General features: G+C 43.5%; 1 protein-coding gene across 1 annotated transcript in view; it reads left to right on the top strand.

Moving 5' to 3' along the window:
* Positions 1 to 14,133, top strand: part of LOC137373159 (collagen alpha-1(XXIV) chain) — a 351,399-nt gene that overhangs the window by 86,600 nt on the left and 250,666 nt on the right. Inside the window, exons 10-12 of the mRNA XM_068038018.1 lie at positions 1,497 to 1,541; positions 8,127 to 8,180; positions 8,891 to 8,935. Coding sequence (XP_067894119.1) covers positions 1,497 to 1,541; positions 8,127 to 8,180; positions 8,891 to 8,935 — 144 coding nt within the window. The remainder of the gene's footprint in view (positions 1 to 1,496; positions 1,542 to 8,126; positions 8,181 to 8,890; positions 8,936 to 14,133) is intronic.

Consider the following 14,133-nt stretch of genomic DNA (forward strand, 5'->3'; position numbering starts at 1 on the left):
TCCCATCCCCCATATACATCGATTCCCTTAATGTACAAAAATCTATCGATCTCTGTCTTCAATGTACTCAATGACTGAGCTCTCTGGGCACAGAATTGTTATTTAATACATTGAAACACCAACTACTTACAGCACAGAAACAAGCCATTCGGCCCATCAGGTCCATGCCACTCCTGTGAAGCTCCTTGGGATGTTATGCTATTTTAAAGCCACTATATAAATGTAATTTGTTGTAGCAGTATTACAGACTGAATTAGGAAACGGTCAGGTGGCTTCTGCCTAGATCAGCAATGAGGCTGCCTTGTCCTGATGTTCTATTGTGGAAGATTGAGCCAGATTGACTTTCCTTCTGAATTTTCTTCCTCTGTTAGCTCAGATCAAGAATCACCATAAGGAGAATTGTTGCTTCCTTACTGCTTAGATTGACATGGATTTAAATCCTTCTCACAGTAGCACTGTAGCATGGCGCACTGTTCCTGTAGTCTCTACAGAAAAATCTCTATCTACCTTATCCACCTAATCTCAAGACCAATGGTAAATGAGTCACACATGAGACCATTGGAAGGTGAGCCCTGTCAATGCAAACCAATTAGAAACATTCTCAAAGATAAGCCAGGCTTATATTCCTGGTATTTAGAAGGTTAAGGGGTGATTTAACAGAGGTTTGTAAATTTGAAAGGAATTGGTAGGATGGATAAAGAGAAACTTTGTTCAGTGGTGGGGAGAGTCTAAGTCAAGGGGACACAAGCTTAAAATCAGAATCTGTGATTCTGTGAAGTTAGAAAACATTTCTTCACACAGAGGATGGTAGGTGTGTGGAATTCTCTCAGACAAGAAACAGTTGATGTTGGCTCACTTAATAAATCTGAAATTGCTATATTTTTGCCAGCTGAGTGTTTAAATATGGAGCCAAGACGAGTGGCTGGAGTTAAGAAACAAATCAGCTCTGATTTCACTGAATGGCAGAACAGGCTCAAGGGGCTGAATGGCCTCCTCCTATTTTCCTAATTGTTCCAATTCCGTTTCGCTGAGTGTCGCACAAACTTAACAGTATAGAGTAAAATTACAACGTAAGGTAGCATTTGAAATCTGAGAGTACTCCATAAATACTATGTTAGTTTACGGTATATGTAGTTCTAACTTAATGGTTCTGTAATTCTTGCTCATATTCTGCTGTGAGGCTTTTGAAAATGGGAGCCACAATTTTTCTTAACTCTCATTTTGTAAAGAGCAAGAGCAATTTTGAGGGGAATCATGAAAGATTAAGTTGTATTGGCCCCAATAGTATTGAATAAAAAGGCACAGCCAGTATGAATGTACAGCATTGGTAATTACATAATGTAGAACTGATCGACAATATTATTAAAGTCAGCAAAGTATTAAAGTTTATTTTGTGTGCAATGAAAGAAAAATTAGTTTTAATAGAATCATGATTTCCAGAAGTATTTTTTTTATAATCTTAGCTACTAATATGTTTATTCTTCTGTTTATTGCAGGGTTTAGTTGGGCCAAAGGGGAATCCTGGTCCAAAAGGTAGATGGGTGAGTAAGACTTTAAAGGTGCTGAAATGACAAAGCAGAGAGTAAAAAGCATGAACATGTGAAATAAGAGCAGGAGGAGGCCATTTGGCCCTTCGAGCCTGCTCCACCATTCAACAAGATCATGGCTGATCTTCTATCTCAACTCCATCTTCCTACACTATCCCCATATCCCTTAATTCCCTCAGTATCCAAAAATCTACCAACCTCTGTCTTGAATATCATTGATTGAGCATCCATAGTTCTCTGGAGTAGAGAATTCCAAAGATTCACCAGCTTTTGAGTGAAGAAATGTCTCCTCATCTCAGTCGTAAATGACTGACCTCTTATTCTGAGACTGTGATCTAGATTCTCCAGCCAGGGAGGAACAGCCTCTCAGCATCTACCCTGTTAAACCCTTTAAGAACTTTATATGTTTCAATTCGATCACCCTTCATTCTTCTAAGCTCCAAGGCACATAGACCTAGCCAACTCAATCTCTCCTCATAGGAAAATCCCCTGATCCCAGGAACCAGTCTGGTCAACCTTCGTTGCATTCCCTTTTATTGCAAGTATGACCTTCATTAGGTAAGGAGACCAAAACCACACATGAAGGTGCAAAGTAAGTCAATGCTTTGCCTCTGACTGTTTTTGGAGCAGCATGTTTACATAAAACTGCATAGAATGTATAGAACAGAAACAAATTGTCTCCTCCCCACGCCTGTCCATCTCTCTACCTCTCTCCTCCTTTAAGACTCTCCTTAAAATGTACCTCTTCACCCATCCTAATGTCTCCTTATGTGGCTCGGTGTCAAGAATCACTCCTCTGAAGTGCCTTTTCCTATATTAAAGATGCTATATAAGTGCAAGTTATTGTTGTTATTGTTGATGATGTTATCTGTGGTTTTAGAGCCATGTAGAATGAGCTGTTTTATATGGGATTCCTTTACAAAATCTGACATTCGGTTATCAGACATCAAAGAATCTTTAGACACTCTGTTGCCTTGTTTTCGTATCTCTGCAACTTCCCAACATTGTTTCTTCTTATCAGTTAATCTCAGCAAAGATCCATTTCATCCTGGCTAACACTTACATTTCTCTCTCTTAGAACCCTGCACAATATCTATCCTGAATTCATTCAAGCTGACAGCTCTGTTCTTTGAGTGCCTATTCATACCATTCATACTGAATTTTTGCAATGGAGGCGGGAACAGGAGCCGGTCTGTTTTTGGGTCAGAAACCCACCTCCACTGGCAGACTGATGAAAGTTTAGATTTTTGTGGGTAAAGCCCTGAATAGATATGGAGATGGGTTTCCTGCCCACTTAGAGCCAGTGGGCAGCGGAGGTGGGGCAGATGAAGTGTGGGATTGATTTAGACTCTCCATGGCAGTCATCACGGAGGCTACTGGTTGTCCTAAAGGAAAGATCTGCTGATTGTGCTAAAGCCTTTCACTGCACCAGAGGGAAGTGAGATGTCACAGGGGAGCTGAAGGTCTGGCACCCTTGCTTCATCGATGTCAATCTGGATCTAATGCTCGGGGTCCTGAGGGAGGTCCCCATACTGAAGGGTGGCAAGAGGAGGCCACCTTGTCTCTCTGTTCAGCATAATCTTCCTCCGCCTCCTCTTCTCTTCTCTCACCTACTACTCCCCCGTGCTCCTCCCCTGATGAGCTGGGAGGGTCTCACCATCCTCAAGGTCTACACCGCTCTGGAGGATCATGTTATAGAGAGCAAAGCAAACCACCACAATGACAGACACCTTCGCAGGAAGGTATTAGAGGATGCCGCCCAACCAGTCCAGGCACTGAATCGCATCTTGAGAAGCCCGATGGCCTGCTCACTGGTTGTCCTACTGAGCAGGTGGCTCTGGTTGTATTGCCTGGGTGCCTGTGTCTGGGACACCCATAGTGGGTTGAGTAGCCATGTCTCCAAGGGATATCCCTTGTCCCCAAGATCTATCCACATCCTGTGGGGGTTGGAGTGAAGATATAAAGCAGCATAGACACAGAGGATGAAGGAATCATGGTAGCTGCCAGGAAAGTGAGCACACACATGGAGGAAGCTCTTGTTGTGGTCAAAGACCAGTTGGATGTTTGGGGAGTGAAAGACCTTCCTGTTGATGAATCTCATTGGCTCGTCACTGGGTGCCTTGATGGCCACATGGGTACAATCGATGATGCCCTGCACCTGGGGGAATCCAACAATGGAGGCAGAACTCAATGCCCTCTGTCTCTGCAAAGCTGTGTCCATCATCAAATGAATGTGCTATCCAGCTCTGGCAAAGAGGGCATCAGTGACCGGTGAGATGCAGTGGTGTGCAGCCGTTTGTGAGATGCCACCAAGTTCCACAGCTGATCCTTCAAAGGAACCAGAAGCAAAGAAGTTCAAGGCCACAGTAACTCTGACGGCTACTGGCATGGCGTAGTGAGCAGTGCTGCGAGGTGAGGAGCACACAGATATCAGTGACCATCTGCCTGATGAGTTGCAGTCTCCTGGGGCACTGGGTCTCAGTCATCTCCAGGTAGCTCCGTTTTCATCAGTAGATCCTGGGATTAGGTCATGGCTTCCATTGCCTTCCTGCTTCTCCTTCCTATCCCATGCCCTCCTGACGCCCAAGGTTCTGTCCTTCCTGCGGAGGGTGTTGCCCCTCATTGCCACTGGGCCCAAAGTTTGAGATTCGTGCCCCCATTGTCAGCTGTAGCCTTCCGATTGGACAGGTGGCCATCCTAATGTGATGCTCTTCTGCCCCTGAGATGCCGGCAAGGTGGGTGGAGTAGTGTCATGATTTTCAACACCTTTATCAATTTCCTCTTAGCCTTCTCCTCTCTAAAGAGAACAACCTCAGCTTCTCCAGTCTATCCATGTAACTGTAAACCCTCATCCCTGGAACCATTCTAGTAAATCTCTTTTGCACCCTCTCTTCCGTCCTTCCTAATGTGTGTGGTGTCCAGAATTGGACACCATGTGCCAGTTGAAGCTGAACCAGTGTTTTATAAAGATTCAGCATAACCTCCTCGCTTTTGTACTCTTTGCCTCTATTTATAATGTATAGGATGCCATATATTTTACCAACTGCTTTGTTAACCTGTCCGGCCACTTTCAAAGATTTGTACACAAATGCCTCCAGGTCCCTCTCTGTTCTTGCACCTCCTTTAAACTTGTAAAATTGCTTTGCCCTTCAGTACTAATTTGATCAGTTAAGATGTAAGTTATTCAGAAGGTTTAGACCCTCAAGCAAGACCTGAGTGAGCATTTGACCAGCTGGACATTCAGACTGTTCCTCTTTCTGCAATTATTGTTGTCAAAGTAAGTAAAATCTCCAGTGAGTATTGAACCCTCCGACCTATGCACAGCGAAGCTACAGATCTATTTTGCGAGTTGCTGAATTATCCTGACATCTGTAATAGTCGTGCTTCGACCTCAATATGCAGGAATCCCAGTTCGGAAAAAAAATCTTGTACTCGAGGGATTATTGAAGAATAGAACTTTTATATTCATCTTCAGGTTTTGTTAATGTATAAACTGAAACAGTTCCCACTGTTCTCCTCAGCCTCATTCCTCAACACAGGCTATATAAATAACAATGTGCATTCATTATTACATCAAGTTTATAGCACAGAAATAGGCCATTCGGCCCAGCTGGTCTGTGCTGGTATTTATGCTCCACCCAGACCTCCTCCAACTCCTCTTCTGTTTTCGCGAGGCTATCAGTGGAGCACACAAATCAACAGGAAACTTCTGGCGATTTTCAATGCACGGAGTATCTCTTCCTTGCTGCAACAGTGAGAATCGTTCGAACACTATTATATTTTCGGCAATGTGCGGGGCTATTGTGTCATGTGCTTGCTAAAGCCTTTTATATTCTGTAAAGACAGCCTGCTTGGTGAAGCCGCTATCTCCTCTAATGCGTATGTCCTTTCAGATTTCACATCCAGAAGGTTGAAACCATCATGCTGCACTCCTTCATTGAATGTTGTCACACAATCTGTTGTCACTGTCACCAATTTGCCATGCAGGATCTTAACCCAAACTTTCCCTCACATCGTGCCAAACTCTTTCAAATATCCACTTTGTGCTGAATATACTCTTTTTTTTTCATTGGCTGTTAAAAAAGGATAATTTACAAAGCAGGTATTTCCCTTTGATGTAGAATTGTATTGAACTCCTCTTTCATCCTTCATTATTTAAATCTCGCAGTGTTGCTTGCATCTGTTTTTATTCATTCTAAAAAGGGAACTATTTTTCTTATTACACTATCTGAACCAATATATAATTTAACTTTAACCAATCAGTTCGATATTAGCATGGCAGGTTCAAGTTAAAACAGCTCTATTAGCAATAGACTTATCCTTGCTTTTTTTTATACGTTCGGGGAATGTGGGCATCACTGGCCAGGCCAGCATTTATTGCCCATCCCTAATTGCCCTTGAGAAGGTGATGGTGAGCTGCCTTCTTGAACCTCTGCAGTCCATGTGGGGTAGGTATACCCACAGTGCTGTTTGGAAGGGAGTTCCAGGATTTTGACCCAGCGACAGTGAAGGAACAGCGATATAGTTCCAAGTCAGGATGGTGCATGACTTGGGGGGGAACTTGCAGGTGGTGGTGTTCCCAGACATTTGCTGCCCTTGTCCTTCTAGGTGGTAGAGGTCACGGGTTTGGAAGGTGCTGTCTAAGGAGGCGTGGTGAGTTGCTGCAGTGCATCTTGTAGATGGTACACACTGCTGCCACTGTGCATCGGTGGTGGAAGGAGTGAATGTTTGTAGATGGGGTGCCAATCAAGCGGGCTGCTTTGTTTGGATGGTGTCGAGCTTCTTCAGTGTTGTTGGAGCTGCACCCTTTCAGGCAAGTGGAGAGTATTCCATCACACTCCTGACTTGTGCCTTGTAGATGGTGGACAGGCTTTGGGGAGTCAGGAGGTGAGTTACTCGCCTCAGGATTCCTAACCTCTGACCTGCTCTTGTAGCCACGGTATTTACATGGCTACTCCAGTTCAGTTTCTGGTCAATGGTAGCTCCTAGGATGTTGATAGTGGGGGATTCAGCGATGGTAATGCCGTTAAATGTCAAGGGGAGATGGTTAGATTCTCTCTAGTTGGAGATGGTCATTGCCTGGCAATTACGTGGCACGAAAGTGTATACAAGATGCTGAGCAGCAGCTCAGCAAGGCTTGCTCAACAGCATCTTCCAAGCCCTATGACCTTTACCACCTAGAAGGACAAGAGCAGCAAATACATGGGAACACCACCACCTGTAAGTTGCCCTCCAAGTCACACACCATCCTGACTTGGAACTATATCGTCGTTCCTTCATTGTCGCTGGGTCAAAATCCTGGAACTCCCTTCCTAACAGCACGGTGGGTGTACCTACCCCACATGGACTGCAGCGGTTCAAGAAGGCAGCTCACCACCACCTTCTCAAGGGCAATTAGGGATGGGCAATAAATGCTGGCCTGGCCAGTGACACCCACATCCCATGAATGAATAAATAAAAAAGCAATCATGCTGTTTTATCAGCAGGGCAATAGGGCTCTTAACAATGCCGATAATATCTGATCATTTATTCTTTTGAATCATATCAGGTTCCACCTGCATCCTATTTGTGTCTTGTTTAATGCAGAATACCAGAACCTATGCAGGTTAGAACCTGTAACATCGTCATACTCTTGAAGTATACAATAAGCCTAAAACTATATTCAGCAAATAGAAAAAGAAACCTAACGTGTTACTTTTCAACATTCTACTTAAAGATCAGTAACTAAATTACTAGTTTAATGGTGACATTTTCTCACATTACCTGATAACTATAAATCTGTTTATCAACAACAACCTGCATTTATATACCGCCTTTAGCATGGTAAAATGTCCCAAGACACTTCACAGGAACAGACTTAGTCAAACGTTTCTGACACCGAGCCACAAAGGAGATATTAGATCAGGTGACCACAAACTCGGTCAAAGATGTTGCTTTTGAAGACTGTCTTAAAGGAGGTGAGAGAGAGGCGGAGATGTTTAGGGAGGGGATTCCAGAGCGAAGGGCCTCGGCAGCTGAAGGCCCGGCCACTCATAGTGGAGCAATTAAAATTGGGGATGTGCTGGAGGCCAGAATTGGAGGAGTACAGAGATAAGTTCTTTGGGATTCTGAAACGTTTCTTCTGGTATGCTGCCAATGATCCAGCTTTGTGGACGTGAATATCAATTTCCTTGGCAGGTCAACATTATGTGAAGCCGATAAGGAATGTAGATTGAAGCATATTAACCATGAGCCTGTGGTAGGGTCTCCAATCTCATCTTCCTCCCGGCCATACCTCCCCCCACTCAGTCTTTAGCCTCAACATCCCAATCTCCATAGCCATCTCCTCATAAAGAGTCAAAGGGTCACAGCTTTGGTGACTGCAGACACATTGCAGGGTAGGTTTGTACCGAGGTAACTTTGTGTCATCCAGAAAATTTCTTACTCGCTTGCTCCCAGATGAGCTAACATTTATTTACTCTCTTGCCTCTGGTCACGACCTCCATACTGAGAGGCGAGGGTGCTACAACATGAACTAGGACAGTAATCATTTTATATCATATTGCTTTGTACCAATTGTTGTCTGTTATTGCTCTGCAGGGGTTTATAGGACCTCCTGGGATTGTAGGACCACCTGGGCCAGAAGGTAAAAAGGTAAGTGTGTACCCAGACTGCACTGCAGCAAGATCGCATGATTGGTCCACAGGTTCAGAGTCCAATCAGTTTGCTAAATGCAATGAACATTTAGAAAGAAACAAAGTCTATTGTAATTTTCCTTCAGTCAGAGGATATGAACATCACTGCCATGACTACCATTTATTGCCCATCCCAAATTGCCCTTGAGAAGGTAGTGGTGAGCTGCCTTCTTGAGTACAGTCGAGGTGCTTGCTGGGCCGTTAAGAGTCAATCACATTGCTGTGTGTCTGGAGTCACATGTAGGCCAGACATGTAAGGGCAGCATGTTCCTCTCTTGCAAGAACATGAGTGAACCAGATGACCTTTTACAACAGCCTGATAACTCTAGCTTTTTATTCCATATTTTTTTATTAAGAGGATTTAAATTCCCCAGCTGCTGTGGGGTTTGAACTCACATCTCTGGGTCATTAGTCCAGGTGCCTGAGTTACTAGACGAGTAATATAATCACTATGCTACTGTGCCCCCGAGTAATTCTAGGAAGGCAAACTAATTGTTTGTTTTTAACAATAGTTTTGCTTTACACAGTTATTGCATAAAAAGTGTGAATCATTTTTAATCAGAATCACTTGCTTTTACATTGTCCACAGTTCAATTGTTTAAAAATTTTACTGAGTTTGTATTTTTTTGGAAACATATTTTGTGTAATGCGGTGACATTTCCTCTTCAGGGTATTGCTGGTCCTCGTGGAATAAAGGGCCCCAAAGGGAGACCAGTAAGTTTTTTTTCGTTATCGAATGGTATCTTTCAAACTTTGAAATGACACCCTGTGATTGTGTGATAGTATGTGAGAGAGAATTTCTGTTCCTGCAAAAATTCTAAGCCTAAAATGACAGCATGGCTTGTAAATGTTTCCCAGATTTCTGTGACTTTGCTTCCTTAAAGTAGGTGATTTTCTCTGTTACAAAGACGGAGAAAAGAATTTCGTAGAAACATGCAAATCATTTATGCCCATGCTGTAACTTCAAAGAATTGTCAGTCACTGAAAGTGCAGGACATTCGACAGTTTGATTGGCAGAGCATTCACAGCATGGGATATGTTTTCTTCTTCAATAATTGTGCACTATTTAATATGGACTGAAGATATGGGGCTATGCTTTTAATTTAGAGACATCATTGTTATTTGTACTTACACTTGTCCTGAAATAGCATCCGAAATTTTAAAATGTGGAGAATACATTCAGTAAATAAAATGCAGGGTAAATTTCTCGAAGGCATCAATTCTTACCTTCAAGATTTCTGTAGCTTTCTGCCTCTGTTATTAAAAGTCCCAATGTCGGGTCAATTTTACGCAGCCATCCCATGTTATGCAGGACGAAGGACTTCAGTTGTGTACAGAAGCTGGGATTGTTCTCCTTCGAGCAGAGAAGGTTAGTGGGGAGATTCCATAAAAAGTGTTCAAATCTATAAGGGGGTGTTGATAGAATAAATGAGGAGAAACTGTTCCCACTGGCAGGAAGGTGTGCAATCAGAGGACACCGATTTAAAATAATTGCTAAAATAACAGGGGGGAAATGAAGAGAATTTTTTTTACATAGTGAGTTGTTGCGATCTGGAATTCACTGCCTGAAAGGGCGGCGGAAACAGATTCAGTGACTTTCAAAAGAGAATTGGATTAATATTTAAAGGAAATATTTGCAGGGCTATGGGGAAAGGACAGGGGGAGTGGGACTAATTGGATAGCTCTTTCAAAGAGCCAGCACAGTCACAATGGGCCAAATGGCCTCCTTCTGTGCTGTACCCGTCTATGATTCTACAGATTCCTAAATAGCTGTCTAGCCACGAGTGGCTGGGTTCATATTTCCAAGAAAGAACTTTATGTTTTGACTTTTCTTTTTGAATGTAGGGCAGGGCAAGATTTTAACGAGTGGCGGGTTTCAGGCAGGAAGCAGATAGTTTCAGTTACATTCCCAGAACGAGGTCAGTTAGGGCTCAAAGACAATTAGGGACGGGCAATAAATGCTGGCCTTGCCAGTGATGCCCACATCCCAAGAGTGGATAAATAAAAAAAAATGCAGTTATGCCAGAACTTGCACCAATTCATACCCAAATTAACTAGAAACCATAAAAATAAGTTAGTTACTAATAAATTCCATAAGGATAGCAAGACAAATCCAATCTGGCCAATTACTGCCCATCAGTCTACTCTCAATCATCAGCAAAGTGATGGAAGGTGTCATTGACAGTGCTGTCAAGCGGCACTTACACAGCAATAAGCTGCTCACTGATGCTCAGTTTGGGTTCCGCCAGGGCCACTCGGCCCCAGACCACATTACAGCCTTGGTCCAAACATGGACAAAAGAGTTGAATTCAAGAGATGAGGTGAGAGTTACTGTCCTTGACATCAAGGCAGCATTTGACCGAATGTGGCATCAAGGAGCCCTAGCAAAACTGAAGTCAATGGGACTCAGAGGGAAAACCAGGGAAGTGGTACTGAGCAAACTAATGGAGCTGTGGGCTGACAAGTCCCCGGGTCCTGATGGGCTTCATCTGAGGGTCTTAAAAGAGGTGGCTAATGAGGTAGTAGATACGCCGTGTAAATTTTTCAAAATTTGCTAGATTCTGGAAAGATTCCATCAGATTGGAAAGTAGCAAATATAACCCCTCTATTCAAGAAGGGGGGAGGCAGAAAATGGGTAATCATAGGTCAGTTAGATTGATGTCTGTCATGGGGAAGGTGTTAGAATCAATCATTAAGGAGGTTATAGCTGAGCACTTAGACAAACTCAAGATAATCGGGCATAGTCAGCATGGTTTAGTGAAAGGGAAGTGATGATTAACCAATTTATTGGAGTTCTTTGAAGGAGTAACATGTTCTGTGGATAAAAGGGAGCCCGTTGACGTACTGTACTTGGATTTCCAGAAGGCATTTGACAAGGTGCCACATAAAAGGTTATAGCAGAAAGTAGGAGCTCATGGTGTAGGGAATAACATATTAGCATGAATAGAAGATTGGCTGGCTGGCAGAAAACAGACAGTAAGCATAAATGGGTCCTTTTTTGATTGGCAGGATGTGACAAGTGGAGTCCCGCAGGGGTCCGTGCTGGGGCCTCAACTTTTTACAATTTATATCAATGACTTAGATGAGGGGAGCAAAGGCATGGTAGCTAAATTTGCAGATGACACAAAGATAGGTAGGAAAATATGTTGTGAAGAGTACATAAGGAGGTTACAGACCAATATAGATAGATTGAGTGAGTGGGTAAAAATCTGGCAGATGGAATATAATGTGGGAAAATGTGAAGTTGTTCACTTTGGCAGGAAGAAAAAAAAGCAGAGTATTACTTAAACAGAGAATGACTGCAGAATTCTGAGGTGCAGAGAGGCCTAGGTGTTCTAGTGCATGTGTCACAAAAGGTTAGTAAGCAGGAACAGCAAGTAATAAAGAATGCTAATTGAATGCTATCCTTTATTATGAGAGGAATTGAAAATGAAAGTAAGGATGTTATGCATCAGTTATACAGGGCATTGGTGAGACCACATCTCGAATACTGTGTGCAGTTTTGGTCTCCTTATTTAAGGAAGGATGTGAATGCATTGGAGGCTGTTGAGAGGAGGTTTACTAGATTGATACCTGGAATGAGCGGGTTGTCTTATGAGGAAAGGTTGGACAGACTGGGCTTGTTTTCACTGGAATTTAGAAAAGTGAGGGGAGACTTGATTGAAGTTTATAAGATCCTGAATGGTCTTGACAAGGTGGATGTGGAAAGGATGTTTCCTCTTGTGGGTGAATCCAGGATTAGGGGGCACTGTTTGAAAATTGGGGTTCGCCCTCTTAGGACAAAGATGAGGAGAATTTTTTCTCTCAGAGGGCTGTGCGGTTTTGGAATTCTGTTCCTCAGAAGGTGGTGGAGGCAGGGTCATTGAATATTTTAAGGCAGTGGTAGATAGATTCTTGTTAAGCAAGGGAATCAAAGGTTATCGGGGGCAGATGGCAGTGTGGAATTCGAAACACAAATAGATCAGCCATGATCTTATTGGATAGTGAAGCAGGCTCCAGGGACCAAATGGCCTACTCCTGCTCCTAATTCGTATGTTCGTATGTATGTACGTAAAACTCTCCACTGGTTGGAATCATACCTAACACAAAGGAAGATGGTTGTGGTTGTTGGAGGTCAATCATCTCAGCCCCAGGACATCACTGCAGGAGTTCCTCAGGGTAGTGTCCTCGGCCCAACCATCTTCAGCTGCTTCATCAATGACCTTCCTTCAATCATAAATTCAGAAGTGGGGATGCTGGCTGATGATTGCACAATGTTCAGTTGCATTCGCAACTCCTCAGATACTGACGCAGTCCGTGTCTGCATGCAGCAAGACCTGGATAACATTCAGGCTTGGGTTAATGAGTGGCAAGTAGTATTTGTGCCACATAAGTTCCAGGCAATGAATTTATGCAACAAGAGAGAATCTAACTATCTCTCCTTGACATTCAATGCATTGCTATCGCTGAATTCATGACCATCAACATTTTGGGGTTTACCATTGACCAGAAAAGTAACTCACCTCTTGACTCCCCAAAGCCTGTCCACCATCTACAAGGCACAAGTTAGGAGTGTGATGGCATACTCTCCACTTGTATGAATGGGTGCAGCTCCATCAACACTCAGGAAGTTCAACACCATCCAGGACAAAGCAGCCCACTTGCTTGGCACCGCATCCACCGCCTTAAACATTCACTCCCTCCACTGCCAAGGCACAGTGGCAGCAGTGTGTACCATCTACAAGATGCACTGTAGCAACTCACCAAGGTTTCTTTGACAGCACCTTCCAAACCCGTGATCTCTATCACCCAGAAGGACAAGGAAAGCAGATGCATGGGAACACCACCACCTGCAAGTTACACACCATCCTGACTTGGAACTATATCCCCATTCCTTCACTGTCGCTGGGTCAAAATCCTGGAACTCTCTCCCTAACAGCACTGTGGGTGCACCTATCCCAAATGGATGGCAGCGGTTCAAGAAGGCAGCTCACCACCACTTTCTCAAGGGCAATTAGGGATTGGCAATAAATGCTGCTCTAGCCAGCGATGCCCACATCTCATGAACAAATAAGGAAAAAAAAGTTAAGGCGAAACTTTGTGGCTGAGGTGAGTTGTGTAGATACATTTAAGGGGAAGCTGGATAAACACGTAAAGAAGAAAGCAATGAAAGGATATGTTGATAGAGCGAGATGAAATAAGGTGGGAGGAGGCTTGAGTGGAGCACGAACACCAGCATCGACCAATTGGGCCAAATGGCCTGTTTCTCGGCTGTCCATTCCATGTAACTTTCCCTGAAAACCTATGTGCAACTCCCTCTGCTGGTGAATGTTGCACCTTTGCAGTGCAACAATGGAGTAGAGTAACAGACATTGAGGAAATTCAGGTGTAGTTATTGAGATGGTTACACTGCAGCAATCAGAGCGTTTTCCTCATGATCTGCTCTCCAAACTGTTAGTCAAATTATTCCTGGAAAACCATAAGAAGCAGGTGTATTCCATGGATGGAATAGAAATTGGAAAAGGGAAATTTGAAAAGATTTAGGGATGCCAAACTAGTGAGAGCCATAAATAAACATATTAAATCAATAAGATGCTGTGTTATAGTGCCTAATCAGTGAGTTCAGTTCACCTAGATACAGTACTGCATGCCGTTAACCTATTACTCTCTGCTGCTCACTGACCTGCATTGGCTGCAGTCCAGCAATGCCTCAATTTTTAAAATTCTACTCCTTGTTTTCCAATCTTCCGTGGCCTCACCATTCCCTATCTCTGTGATCACCTCCAGCCCTACAACCATCCAAGATCTCTGTGCATCCCTGATTTTAATCGCTCCACCATTGGCGGCCATGCCTACAGTTCCCTGGATCTGAGCTCTTGAATTCTCCCCCTAAACCTCTCCACCTCTCTATTTCTCTTCCCTCCTCTGAGACA

Source organism: Heterodontus francisci, chromosome 8 (assembly GCF_036365525.1).
Source record: "Heterodontus francisci isolate sHetFra1 chromosome 8, sHetFra1.hap1, whole genome shotgun sequence".
Taxonomy (NCBI): domain Eukaryota; kingdom Metazoa; phylum Chordata; class Chondrichthyes; order Heterodontiformes; family Heterodontidae; genus Heterodontus; species Heterodontus francisci.